The sequence below is a fragment of the Corvus brachyrhynchos genome, unplaced genomic scaffold (genome assembly GCF_000691975.1).
Source record: "Corvus brachyrhynchos isolate BGI_N302 unplaced genomic scaffold, ASM69197v1 scaffold59, whole genome shotgun sequence".
Lineage (NCBI taxonomy): Eukaryota > Metazoa > Chordata > Aves > Passeriformes > Corvidae > Corvus > Corvus brachyrhynchos.
In genome coordinates, this window is record NW_008246054.1 from 2,575,297 (window position 1) to 2,588,458 (window position 13,162).

Genomic DNA, 13,162 nt, shown 5'->3' on the forward strand with positions numbered 1-13,162 from the left:
GCCCTGAGAGGAGCCGGGATTGTCCGTGGCCCTGAGGGGACCGTCCCGTGGCCCTGAGGGGATCGGGAACTGTCCCGCGTCCCATGAGGGGAGCGGGGATTGTCCGTGTTCCTGACGGGACCGTCCGTGTCCCTAAGGGAAGCGGGGATGCCCCGTGTCCCTGAGGAGAGTGAGGACTGTCCGTGTCCCCTGAGCGTTGCAAAATACGGAATATATAACATTTTTATTAAAAAAGAATGTTCTTTGATGCTTGATTTAATCCGTGAAACAGAGAGCACCCAACAAGGTCTAAGTGAGGTCCTAGTGTTAGAAAAATGCTCGTCACTGAAGTCGCCACACAAGGGAACAGGTTGCCCAGAGATGGTGTGGAGTCTCCCTCTTTGGAGATATCCCAAAGCCATCGGGACACAATCCCGTGCCATGTGCTCTGGGATAACCCTGCTAGAGCAGGGAGGTTGCACTCCATGACCCACTGTGGTCCCTTTCAGTCTTACCCGTTCTGACCTTCTGTGAGAGCGCTTGGTGGCCAAATTTATGTGACAATTGGTACAGAAAGAGACATTTTAACTTCACGAATCTTCTCATTGAGTAGAGATGAAAGCAGGGCAGCCTTGAGGTCGAGAGCTCTTTCATCCCAAAGTACCTCTCTCGGCAGGGAAAAGCCATCTCTCCTCAAACTGAAGCTCTGATAAAAGGCTGTGCGGAGGCAGCTTGATAGAAGCTCTGTCCTTTCTGTAAATTCAGGCTGGATGAGCACTAGTAATGGATTTTAACACCTTTTATAGCTCTAGCCCAGTATGGAAGTCTCCTTTCATTTCTAAATACAGGCTCAAGAATTTTCATTACATTAACAAGAAGCAGAAACCCAACAGCAGCCCCAGAGAAGGGTTTCAGAGGAGTTTAAAACTCAGATAATGAAAGACTGAGGTCTCTGAAAAGATAATTCTTGCTTCTGTTACTCACAAACGCTTCTTTTAATCCTTGAAGAACAAGTGGGAAGCAAGGGAGCTTAGATTCTTACTTCAGGCCCAGCAGGGTGAAGTCAGGGTTAGAATCTAATTAATCATTGTTGTGTCCAGTAACTCACAAACAGTACAAGAGTCAAATTCTGCCACTTTTGCCTTTTCCCGATCCTTTCCTTTATTTGACCATTAATATCTGAAGTGGTTCAGACATATCTTTTGATCCATATCCACAGCTACAACCAAAATGGTTTCTCATATCACAGCCCAGCTTTGGGGTTTTCTGTCTCTATTTTTCCTCGGTACAGCAAGCAACAAAATAGATGGTTACAATAGCAGAGCCCAACAGCTTCCAAGAACTGAAAAATCTTGAAGCAGCTGCTAATTAGGATTTTTAAAATCTGCAGTGCCTAAGATATTTTAGAGCACATTTTATTCAGAAGAATTGTTAAATGTATGAAGATGAAAGAGATGGATTACAGGAGAATTAAATGTAGGGTTTAACTGAGAAGTAATCATTTTCTATGAAAGATAATGACTCCTCTTGAGGCTAGTATCAAGATTTATTGACCCAGGAGGTTAATATTGATCAAACCCAAGGCAAACAAAATATTAGACCTTGAAGGAGAGTAATCTTGATATTGAAGCCTTGCCACCAAGTGAACAGGTCAATATATCTGGGTGCCAGAATCTCAGGTTTTGAACACAGAATGGTGGGGGATATTAAACATGTCTGACATGTTCTGTGTACACACTTTTTATTCTCATCAGCAGGAGATACTTTATAGCTGTGTCCTTCCCTGCAGAGCAGTGTGTGAGAGTTCAGGCTTCACTCACACTCCTCATTGCAAATGTGATGGGTCTCTGCCTCAGGTGTAACATAAGGCTGAAATCAAACAACTCCTTCAGCTATTTATTCATATCTAAGTGATATTTTTTAATAGCTTTCACTCCAAACAGAAGGAGGCTGCTGCTGCTGCAAAACCGGAGTGAGAATAAATTGAAAAACCAGACTACTGCAATATATAGATTTGTTATTGTATCCAACACTCTGGAAAGCCAGGAGAAAAAAAAAAAAAAAAAAGAGTTAAATTCTGCTATAAATTGACAACAAGAAAACAAGTCACTTATGTGGATTAACTAATCAATGAGTCAGAGACAAGGAAATGTACCACTAGAGACATGAAAATAGTCTATAGGATAAGATCACCAGTTAAATGTGCTGGGGGCAGAAGTTGCCTTTTTATTTCTGTTCATATGGCAACAAGCAGAGGAGGGTTTAATGTACCCAGCAAAACAAAAGTGCACCCATTCACTGCTGAGAAGAGCAGTGTGTAAAATATAACCTGCAATTCTAATTGATTTCAGTGAAAATAAATAAAATATCATACAGATGGCTTATTTTGTTTATTCAGAAAACACGTACAAAACAACTAAGCCAGCAGTACTTAAAAATACAAACATAAAATGTCTTTCTATTCCACCAATCAGATTTTAAGTATTGTATTTTTAAATCTTAAGTTTATATATAATTTATATCTTTATTTATCCTGATTTTAATTTTATTTGAAAGACACCCTGAATGAATGGGACTGGAAAAAATCTGATCTCTTTTCAATCAATTATTCAATAATGAACACTTTCTGAATTCCCATAAGAAATATTTGCACGGTCTTTATTTTAAAAAGAACTAACAAAAATTTGGTCTTCTCAGTGCAAAATAGGTGGGACCACAGCAATTAACATAGTGAACAACTACCATATTGAGGAATGCTTCCATTTCCTTGTTAAAATGTTGATTTTTCCAGTTTTGCCAATACAAAAGGAGTATTGATTTCCTCTGTTTTGTCTATTAAAGTACATTCTCAGCACCCCACATTTGGATGTTGTATAAATTCAACAGGCTCACGTGCACTGCATGATAAATAACCCAATTACAGGCACATATCTAATTGGCAGGAACTGAAGGTGCTGATAGAAAAGCCTCCAGTTTAAAGTGCATTACATCAGTATTTTGTCTCATTTACATAAAGTTGTAGGTACTTAACCTGAATGCCTGGCTCTAGGTCCTGCCATTCCATGTGCCACCTTCTCTGAAGCCATCTCCAGGCTCCTTTTAACCAGTTCCACAGTATATTAAAAGAAAAAAGATGGTGCACTGTCCCCTTTAAAACAGGCTTTTTTCAGATAAATCTTATTAAGAACTCTGATTGTGTCAAGGATCAAGCTATCAAATATGGCTTCAGTCATCCTCATCTTCACTGTGAATTCATCATCACCATAGGAAGTCCACTGAGATTCTTCCTTGTGGAGCTCCTGAATCTAAAATATAACATGAAAGGAATTTTGACTTCAAGGATAAGAGGTTCACAAAACTATTGAGACACTGCACCTAATCCAACAACTTTATACATGCATCATTAATTTATTTAATTTAAACCACTCACAAGAACTGGAAATACTGGGTAATTAATTCAATAAAAGGAAGGTGCTAATTTGAAGTTCTGAAGTTAATTTAAGAAGATGTGATTCTCACAAAAGGATGAGAATTTCTAGTTTAAATCCAGAGGAAATAAACAAATCCCCACTGGAAAGTCTGCTTACCAGAATAAGGTCCACTCTGTCTCTCTTACAGTTTCCATACTTGGTCATATTTAGGGATTTTCTTTTCATTTCTAAGTCATTCTTTTCCAAGTTCATTATTTTATTAATTTCACCCTGAACAAACATCTACAAAATAAAGAAGGCTGAAAAGAATTCTCCTCATAGGAAGTCACTCCAGATGAGTGACAGGTGCCAGTGTGAAAATCCAGCTTTAAGTGCAGAAACATCCCAAAGTTTAGGGGACTGATCTAGAGGTAGCTGATCAATACTGGCCACCAAACACATTTTAATCATAATATTACTTTAGAGGTTACATACAAATTAGTCATAATTAGGAGAGTTTAAAGGCCCATTCCCATTCTTAACTCCACACATAGGGAATATTTTCACTAATTAGCTCAGTCTTGTGTTTATTCAGGCATTTCAGAGTAATGCTGTTTTCTTCTCCCATCACCTCAGTTACACTGCCATAATCCTCCCAAATCTCACATTTCTTTTTGCCATTGCAGTGTCTGCTCTTTTCACTGATTCTTGTTCCTTTACTTTACACTGCCAGAACGTACCTTGACATCACTAACATCCGTCCTTTTGCAGAGATGCCTTCTGGAACAGTGGGATCCCACATTTTTTTTCATCCATGGGAACATATTTGTCTTTGCAGTCACTTGAACTTCTGCACACAGCAACTCACAGCTCAAATCAAATATAACCTGTAACAAACTCAGCAGGACATTGAAGTCAGGAGACCTAGAAATTACTGGTCTACAGCATTCCATGGAACTTGGCTTTTCCTGAACAGACCCAAACCAGACAGTGGGTCAGGTGTCCAAGGTCTTATGGTGGAACAGTGGCAAGAGTCTGGATTCTCTGCAAGGACATTTATTCAACTGGAATTATTCTGCAGCAAACTGCAAAATACTCCTGGTAGTAGCTTTCAGTGTCCCTTTAGCTATATTTAATGTTAGCAGCTGGAATAATATTAAATATTAGCTAATATGAGTCAGCCTACAGAACACTAGAAGCATTAATTAACAGTTAGTGATTTAAAAATACCTGATTATACATCCTCTTGCTTTCCACTTCCAAATCATTCCCTGGGAGATCATTATATTCAAAGTACTTTGGCACATTGATGTTCCTGAAATTTGAATTTATGTTCTCTGGGGTCCATAATTCTTCCACAGCATATGCAGACAAATTCTTAAAATAAGAACTGTTATGTGGTATCACAAGAGGAACTTCCACAGTTTTCTTCCAAGGAGCTGAGTGCCACTGGTCTAATTTGTACAAGTATTGCTTTTGTGTTTGTCTCACCAGCACATTTTGGTCAGAATTAGGCTGATCAAAATCTTCAGAGCTTCCAAAAACACCAGCATCAAGGATTTTTAAAAGGAGCTTCAAGAGAGACAAAGAAAAGCCAGATGACATATTCCATATTTCCCCACAATTTTTAGAGGTATTGAGATTATTAGCAACTGATCAAGGTTACACTTAAAACCATCTTATTCATGGGCTCAAAGAAAGGCTTACTGATGTATTATTAAAAAAACCCCAAACCTATTTTAACTGTATTTGGCAGAGTTCAGAATTAGAAAGAATTACAGTTCTGGAGTTCCATGAAAATTTTTGTCATTTGCAACATTTTTGCTTTAAATGTGGAACTGCTCTCCCCACCACCACCCTCAAAGCAATTTTCTCACAGCCAGGGGCTAGAAAGGAGTCAGGCAGATGAGCTGACAAGGGTTCAGTTTTGCTCTGAAGTTCATAAAAATTGAAGTCTTTGCAGATTTATCAGTTTTGACAACTGACAAATTCCAATAAAGAAGCCACATTTTCTTTGTTTGGACAATACACGTGCTATCCATTGGCTACAGGATAATGCCCTGAGTGAGGAATGGGTCACATGAACTGAGCAATCTGGTTCCTAACATCCACATGATATAATTTATATGGATGATGAAAAACTGGGCCACACAAATTTTTGCCTCTGTAGACCCAGCTTCAGGGGCAACACTTGAAATAAAAACATTCCTACTGTACTTACAGGCATAGTGGTTGGAGAAAGTTCTGGAGATAAATGAAGTACCTTGTCTGCTTTTGATCTGTGTTTTCTTTTAATCTTCTTATATTCTTTAACTGCATCGTCTATGAATTTAGTTACAATTCTGTCTGTTACTGTGTGACAACCATGAATGCAAAGCGTATCAAAATCACCCAGTGAAACATCAGAAACCTTTGCCGATGGTTCAGATAAAGCTGCAACTAAATTTTCTTTGAGGAGAAACACTTTCTGATTGTCTTCTTGCTTTAGGCCTTGGCTATAATTCATCATGTCTTTTTCAAAGGCACTTTTATATTTGTGTTGAGCTGTTTCAGAAAATGCAATTAAAATGTCAAACAGAAGTTTTTTACTGAGTTCACTTGCAATATCATCAGCAAGTTTAATTCTTTTCTGATCCTCTAGCAAGCAACAAATATTTTTGCTTGTGTTTACCTCATCTGTCTTGCTTTTCTTTGAAAGAGCATCTGCAAATATCCTTTGTTTTATTTGTGCCAGTTCTGTTTTTTCGTTATCTGATCCCAAGCACATTAAGTTATTTTGACAGAGGAATTCATTACAGTTACACTGGTTGGAATGGGGAAACTTTTGCCTTTTTCCAGACAGCAAGGCACTGTGTAACCTAGATTGGTTTTCTTTCACTTCCGAACCTCCTGCACTGTTTGTGTCTTCTGCTTTCTCCTCTGCAAACTCCATTCTCTGCTCAACATCTTCAGAACATTTGCAGTCTCCTTTGAGGGAGTTATCATCATCATAGAAGGAGTCGGAGTCTTCTTCATCCCCCATATAACTGGAACTATTTTTGTTAGCCCCCAACAGGTGTGAAATCTCATCAGATCTGACAAAAACCCCACAGTGCTGAGCACACTCAAAATACTTCACCCCTTCATAAGTTCCAGCATTGTCACCTTCAGCTTTGTCCAGTGCAACACCAGCCCAATGGCCACTGCCAAAATGAGTCTGGCCTTTGAACATCAGAGTTCCAGGCTGGCTCTGCTTTACCAACACTCTGTCCCCAATTTCAAATGATGATAATGGGTCGTCACTGTCCTCCTCAGCACTGGGCAGCTTTACATACGTTTTGCATTGTTTCATTGGGAATTCAGGACTTTTACTGCCACCAGAAGAATCTGTATTTGACACAGGCAGAAACTCCAAATGCTGCAAAGGCATCTCCTGTTTTCCATGCTGATGTTCTGATAGACAGCTGGAAAGGGCTGGAAATGTAGATTGTTCTGAGAGACAACCATCCTGAGTTGAAAAAGAACCACTTGTGTCTATACTGAGCAGGGGAAATTCTTCAGGCACAATGTTATCAGGTAATGGGGGTAATGCATCCATTTTCAGTGATAAATCTTCATCCAGGCCCTGACTAGACTCTGAGCCTGTCATTTGTTCCGGTGGAGATGGGAAATCATCCGTGCCAGAGGCAGGATCACCATTTTTCATTGCATCTGCACCTAAAGGGGGAGGAGGAAGATCTTCACTTGGAAATGACAAATCCTTTTTGTTAGAGGATGGCAAGTCAGCACTTCCAGAGGACAATACTTCATCCAGAGGACAAAGTATTTCCGACAAGATATCCTCATCAGTTGGAGGGAGACCCTTATCACTAGTGGAGGTTGCATCAGTGCATGAAGGGCTGGCAGCTGCATCATTCCTCAGTTTTGGGATCTCCTGAGAACAGGGTTTGTTTCTGCTGCAGCTTTGTGAGACACCCCGATGTGGCTCAGCCGTTCCCTCAGAAGGGTTTTCAGACTGGGAGGAATGTGCTGACTCAGTTCTGGAGGCATTTGCTTCATCTGCTGGAATGAAGGAAAGCAAGTGATCAGTGCAGCCACAATCCAATGCATCTCCAGGGTATTTCTGAGAGAGGGATGAAGTCTCAGTTCTGTCATCTTCAGGCAGCCCACGCTCATTGTGTTTGTCACTCGGTGATGTCTCCTTTCCATTGCTTATTGCTATTGGCATATCTTCTGAGAGATTAGCAAACATATCCCCACTGTCACAGACAAACTCTTCTGGGACACTGACATCTGTGTCCTCTCCATGTTTCAGCTCTAATACCAGGTCTGAAATGGAACGGTTCGAGATGTCGACTGCAGACACTTTCTGAAATGCTGGGGGTGAAGAGCCTGATTTGGCACTTTCACATTTCAAAAAGAAGTTGTTTGACTTGGATGATGATTCAGTGGAAGTTAATCCTTCAGAAAATGCTTTTAAATTTAGTTCTTCATCAGAAGCTTCATGAGAAATATGGTCCAAATGCTTCAAACATTGACTGGCATCCACCTGATGGATCTCAGAAGAGACAAGCACTTCCACTTCTTTAACTGGAACATTTAAAAGAATTTGTTTTTAAAATCATCATTTTATAAAAAATATTTTATAGAAGAGGTTGCTGATATATCACTTGGGATACGAAAATCTATAGTGCTCCTCACTATGATATCTAGGAGTAAATTAGGAGTTGGACTTTATGATCCTTGTGGGTCCCTTCCAAATCAAGATATTCTATGATGCCATGAAATGCAGAAAGACGATTCATTAGAAAAATGACAGAAACAGGAAATATTGCCACAATATGTAAATATTTATATTACAGAGATTATGCATACCCAGAACTATGTAAATGATATAACTGACTCATATATAAACAGACAGTTTTATTTTTTACCTGTCCTACTGAGAGTAAGAAATATGAACTGAGGATAAAACCTGGAAACAAAAATAACTCCAGCATGTCCTGTCCAAGTCTATCTTCAAGTGATCTATGTTCTTTTAAAAAGAACATCCTTAAATTCTTGAAAAACTGCCTCAAAAGAGGGTAAATTGTTAATGACACAATCAGAGTAAGTTATGATTTTGTTCTGGGGAAGCAGTATAATCATCTCTCTTAATAAACCTCCGAGACATCCCCACCATCTTGCCCAGCAGTGATTTATACATTGGCTATAGTGAGCAAGACACTTTGGTAATAAATGAGAAGATTGTCTCTCTTTCTGTCTGGATTAAAGTTTGATTGAAGTGGTTGAAACAGATTGGACATAATAGCATTAAATATGATTGACCTGTTCCTTCAAGAGTATTTTCTGCCTGAACCAGGCATAAGTTACACCAAGTAGGAAGGATCCCCAGGCCTTTCACTGGGTACTTGCTGCCATATGGATTAATATCTTCATTTTCTTTAGGATCAGTGTTTGGGTTTGAAAGAAGTGCCTTTTCCTCCAGCACAGGTTCCTAGAATATAAATATTTAGGAGACAGAGTTAATGTCTTAAGGAAAAAGTGCACATAACCAACACACAAGGCTTATTTTGACTTCCTAAAACTGCCAAATGAGTCTTGTGTTGGTCCTATCTTAAGGCAAATATAACCTGGGATACGCTTTCTTTAGGCATTAATGTAATTCCAGAGGTGATCCTTACCAGAAATGCACCCTTTTTGTCTTCTGCTGTAATGAGTGTGGCTATAGGTTCCATTCCAGCTGAATTTGTAGGTTCCAGAGGTAAGAAAATGTTATCCTGAGCACTAAGGGACTGCTCCAAACCTGGGGACTCCTCCAGTTTTTTCTGGTGTTCTACCAGTAACTCCTTGCTCTCAGTAGAAAAGCTGTAAACACTTAGACAAGGAATTAATGACTGGGAGTTGGTTTTGTGTTTCCAAGTTAGTCAAGCACAACCAGAAGCATTTAATTTGTACCTTTATTGATTTCCTATGGATTTGCCATGACTATCTCTAGACTGTTCACATACACGTTTTCAAAGCAGCAAATGAGTAAAGCCAGAAACACTCTGAATAGAGTATTTATTTCTCCATTCTTCTCCCTCTCACTTGATCCTGTATTTTATATAATCAGTTTTCTAAACTGCATAGACAAGAATAGGAGGAAACTGTAAAAATCATCAGCACTTAAAAAGCAAAACCAGGGTCAAGCTTTGAACCTGTTTGCCTTCTTAATTTCCAATCAATTATAGCACATCAGATTTCAATAGTTTTCATTAAATTTTTCACTTTAAATATTGCATCACAACTTTATGGACATTTGGGACATGAGATACTGATTGTGATGGTGAATTTGAACTTTCCTCTTACTGCAGAAGCACAAGGCAACATGATTCATACTCAGGATTTTCCATTAGAGGTACAGTTCTAAAATAGACAGTTGAGTAAGTTATTCTGTCCAGAAAAAAAAAAAAAAAGTAGGTTTTTTTGGTTTTCTGACTTGTTTTTACTTTCATCCCTATTAATACTTTTTAAAGGTTTTTATTTTTTGTCTTTAAAGGAGACCTATGTAGTATTCCCCACCGCTGATGTTTAAGGACTTCAAAATAAATATCCTAATTCAGAATATATATCCCCAATTCTTAGTTAAAATTTGTACATTTACAATAACCACAAGTTTCTGTATCCCTTATTTCTAGTATTCAACATTCAGTAACAGAACCCCAAACCAGCAGCTTTTTCTGCATATTGGTAATTTATTATTTCACTTGCTTTTAGTTTTAAAAGTATTTCCCAATCCTTTCCATCCCCTTACAGCCCTGCTTATTAACTTGGTTCCTGATCAGTATAAAATATGAACACATCCATGCAGATGGATAAATAGCATAACTACCACTCTGCACTCCTACACAGGACAGAGATCTATGGACAATCAGCCAGAATTTGGGTACATTTGAGTTCCACCAGCCCCTGGCTGCTCCAGACTGACACCAATATTCCCTGTTCTCCTATGAGCAGCCTTGTCAGTAATAAGAAGTGAAAGCACAGCCAAGAAACCTTTTAAAGATTTCTCTGACTTGTAATCAATAACACCATGAATTATAGATCAGTTCCATGCAGGGATTTATTTGAAAGCCTTTCCCTGTGGGGACTTAAGTAAATGCACGAACCTGACTCACCATCCTGCTAAAGCTCTGGGTAACACTGAATGAAAGGGGGTTTTAATTCATATAGATAAATATATTGTCTTTAACTGCTTTTTCTCTTCCTGAAGCAAACCAGGATTTTGTTCTGAGCAGAGTGGATACGGTGGGGTTCTCATTCACACTGCTCAGCTCCTCCAGCCCTGTGGAAAGCAGACAGGGATGCAGGGGATACAGCTCCTGGGGAACAGGAGGATGGTGATTTCTCAGTCTGACTAAACTCCTGAACCATATCTCACTGTGGGCATTTTACATGACACCTCCATGCTTCAGTTTAAGCAGAAAATTTAGCCCTACGTCTTACAAAATCCTTCTGTGGCTGAATCCTCAGTGAAGCACAAATATGCTCTGAGGGGCTGAGTGACACAGAGGCTCAGAGCCAGACGATGACAAAGGAGTGAATTTCACCAATTAAATCAATACATTTCTACTCATTCCATATGGGTATTGTGAAGCCTAATTAATGTATAGTTGCAAAGTGGTTTGGGTTTGTAGTTAAAAGCCACCATGAAAACATGAACTATCATTAGCAGTTGTGTGGCATCATTAAAGGTGCCCTGAGGAACTCACCATTTGGGACAGAATGATAAGCAGTGAACTTGATTTATCAACTGCTTGAACACAGAAGTTTTCAAAATTTATCATCGTAAATTCCCTCTTTGGAATATCTAAAGCTCACACAACTATCTAGGACATACCTGTCTCCATCTTCTCCCCTGGACTGGGTCTTATCTTCAGCAATCACTGGGAAAGGTTTTACTTACCCCTCATATTTCTTGCTCTGCTTATTCTTTAGCTGGACACAACTCTCTTTACTCCCTGACTGTGACTTTGTAACCTCTTGCTTCCCAGCCAAAGTGTGCAGCTTTTCCTGGAGTTGTGCTGTTGAATGCTGCATCATTAAGATTTCTCTCTGCTGCTTTAACAAAAGCTTCCTTTCTCGATGGGCTGCCTTGTGGATGTTTTGCAGGTTCTGGATTTCTGCCTACACAAAGCAGAGAAAGAAAGGAGCATAACAGAGTTAAGAAAACAGAGATCTACTTAAAAATATGCATAATGTTTCTTAACATAGGGCACTATTAATCCCAAAATACCCTGAAAATTCAATATGTAGGTTTCTTCCTTTTTATAAAAGAATTTGCAGTTTTATTTTTCACCTGGGGTTTCACCTGTGAAAACTGATGACAGGTAAAGGGATATTTTGATGGGGTGTCAAGAGCTGAGACCTTTAAAAATGAATTGTCTTCAGATCATTCAAAACTACAGGGTGCTTGTAGTTCACACAAGGAATTCCTTTACTTAAAGGAGAGGTTTGCACTACATAAGGAGCAGGACAGAAATTTTCTGACTACCAAGTGTAATTATGAACCCTGCATAGTGGAATAACTGAGACTATAAAATTAGCTGTCAGATTAATTTAATATATTTCAACATCACAAGCATAAATCAGTGGAAACCTACATTATACGACCTGTTTGTTATGGCATAAATAGAAAAATCCACAATAACACTGAGGTAGCAGAAGAAAAAAAAAGATGTTTTCTTTTATCCAAGATATACAGACTGCTGACTTTGGCACAAAACCCACCTCAATGAATGCAGGAAACATGCAGAATAATGGATGCAAAGTGATTTTTAATTTTTTTTAAACGCAAACCCCACTTGATCCAGCAGCTCCAGACACCTCCCTGTGCTGCATCCTCCCTGTGGATATGAGATGAATCCCAGCTCCTCTCGCTGCAGCATTACCTGCTCCCGTTTCAGCTCCGTCAGGATTTTGTGCTGCTTTGCTGCCACAGCAGAGGCTCCAGTACTATCCTGCAGGTTTTCCAGAACACTGGAGATCAGAAGGATGAGAATCACAGTCAGATAATTAAACACCTTGAATTTACACCAGGGATGGGAGCAAAGCTCCTCTCAAAGCAGCTATAGGTATGGAAGGCTCTGCAGAAAGTTCCGATACACTCAGAGGGCGCCTCACCACTCTTTGGTGCCTGGACCGCTCCTGAAGCAACTGGAGTCTCCTGAGCTCTGGGGAGAGACAGCCTCCCCTGGGGGCTTCCACACAGTGTCTAAGCCCAGTCAGTGCTGAGGGACACACTCACCGTCCATCCCTGAGGGCACCTCAACCCGGTCAGCGCTGAGGGACACACTCACTGTCCATCCCTGAGGGCACCTCATCCCGGTCAGCGCTGAGGGACACACTCACTGTCCATCCCTGAGGGCACCTCATCCCGGTCAGCGCTGAGGGACACTCCTCACCATCCATCCCTGCGGGCAGCTCATCCCGGTCAGTGCTGAGGGACACTCCTCACCATCCATCCCTGAGGGCACCTCAGCCAGTTGGTGCCTCACACAACAACCCCAGAGGAGGCTGCAGTAGAAGCTCAACCCTGCTCTGGAGACACTAAAACCATGCAGGCTCCTTTCGTCTCTTCATGTTTTACTTGCTACTTGCTTCTTAAGAAGATTTTACATTTGTTGTCTTCCCCTGAAAGGAGGAAAACCTGTCCTGGCCGAGCAGGCCTCTGCCGGTGCTGCCCCCCGTGCCCCTCACCGTCTCCGGTGGACCAGCCAGGCCCGCTCGGCCCTGGCCCCGGCCCCCCGAGC

General features: G+C 40.3%; 2 protein-coding genes across 3 annotated transcripts in view; both read right to left on the bottom strand.

The window, feature by feature from the left end:
* Positions 1 to 2,273: 2,273 nt before the first annotated feature.
* LOC108449501 lies at positions 2,274 to 13,094 on the bottom strand. Of its 2 annotated transcripts, XM_017745676.1 has the most exons (9): positions 12,302 to 13,094; positions 11,317 to 11,537; positions 9,053 to 9,236; positions 8,697 to 8,865; positions 5,611 to 7,958; positions 4,620 to 4,961; positions 4,130 to 4,276; positions 3,567 to 3,692; positions 2,274 to 3,284 (listed from the first exon to the last, which is right to left on the bottom strand). In XM_017745676.1, exons 2-9 carry the CDS (start codon positions 11,451 to 11,453, stop codon positions 3,099 to 3,101), a joined length of 3,639 nt encoding a protein of 1,212 aa, XP_017601165.1. In that variant the 5' UTR covers positions 11,454 to 11,537; positions 12,302 to 13,094; the 3' UTR covers positions 2,274 to 3,098. The 2 variants fall into 2 exon arrangements, with proteins under 2 accessions (XP_017601165.1, XP_017601166.1); XM_017745677.1 differs by lacking the exon at positions 3,567 to 3,692 and having other exon boundaries at positions 12,302 to 13,092.
* Positions 12,687 to 13,162, bottom strand: part of CCDC187 (coiled-coil domain containing 187) — a 23,186-nt gene continuing 22,710 nt past the window's right edge. Inside the window, exon 17 of the mRNA XM_017745399.1 lies at positions 12,687 to 12,770. Within this exon, the coding sequence (XP_017600888.1) occupies positions 12,687 to 12,770 (84 nt within the window). The remainder of the gene's footprint in view (positions 12,771 to 13,162) is intronic.

Excerpts from the sequence above, each read along its gene's own strand:
- LOC108449501 (XM_017745676.1), bottom strand. The coding sequence starts at position 11,453 with ATGATGCAGCATTCAACAGCACAACTCCAGGAAAAGCTGCACACTTTG. Across the intron at positions 3,693-4,129 it reads CGGATGTTAGTGATGTCAAG|ATGTTTGTTCAGGGTGAAAT; the intron begins GTACGTTCTGGC and ends TTTATTTTGTAG. Across the intron at positions 3,285-3,566 it reads ACAGAGTGGACCTTATTCTG|ATTCAGGAGCTCCACAAGGA; the intron begins GTAAGCAGACTT and ends GTTATATTTTAG.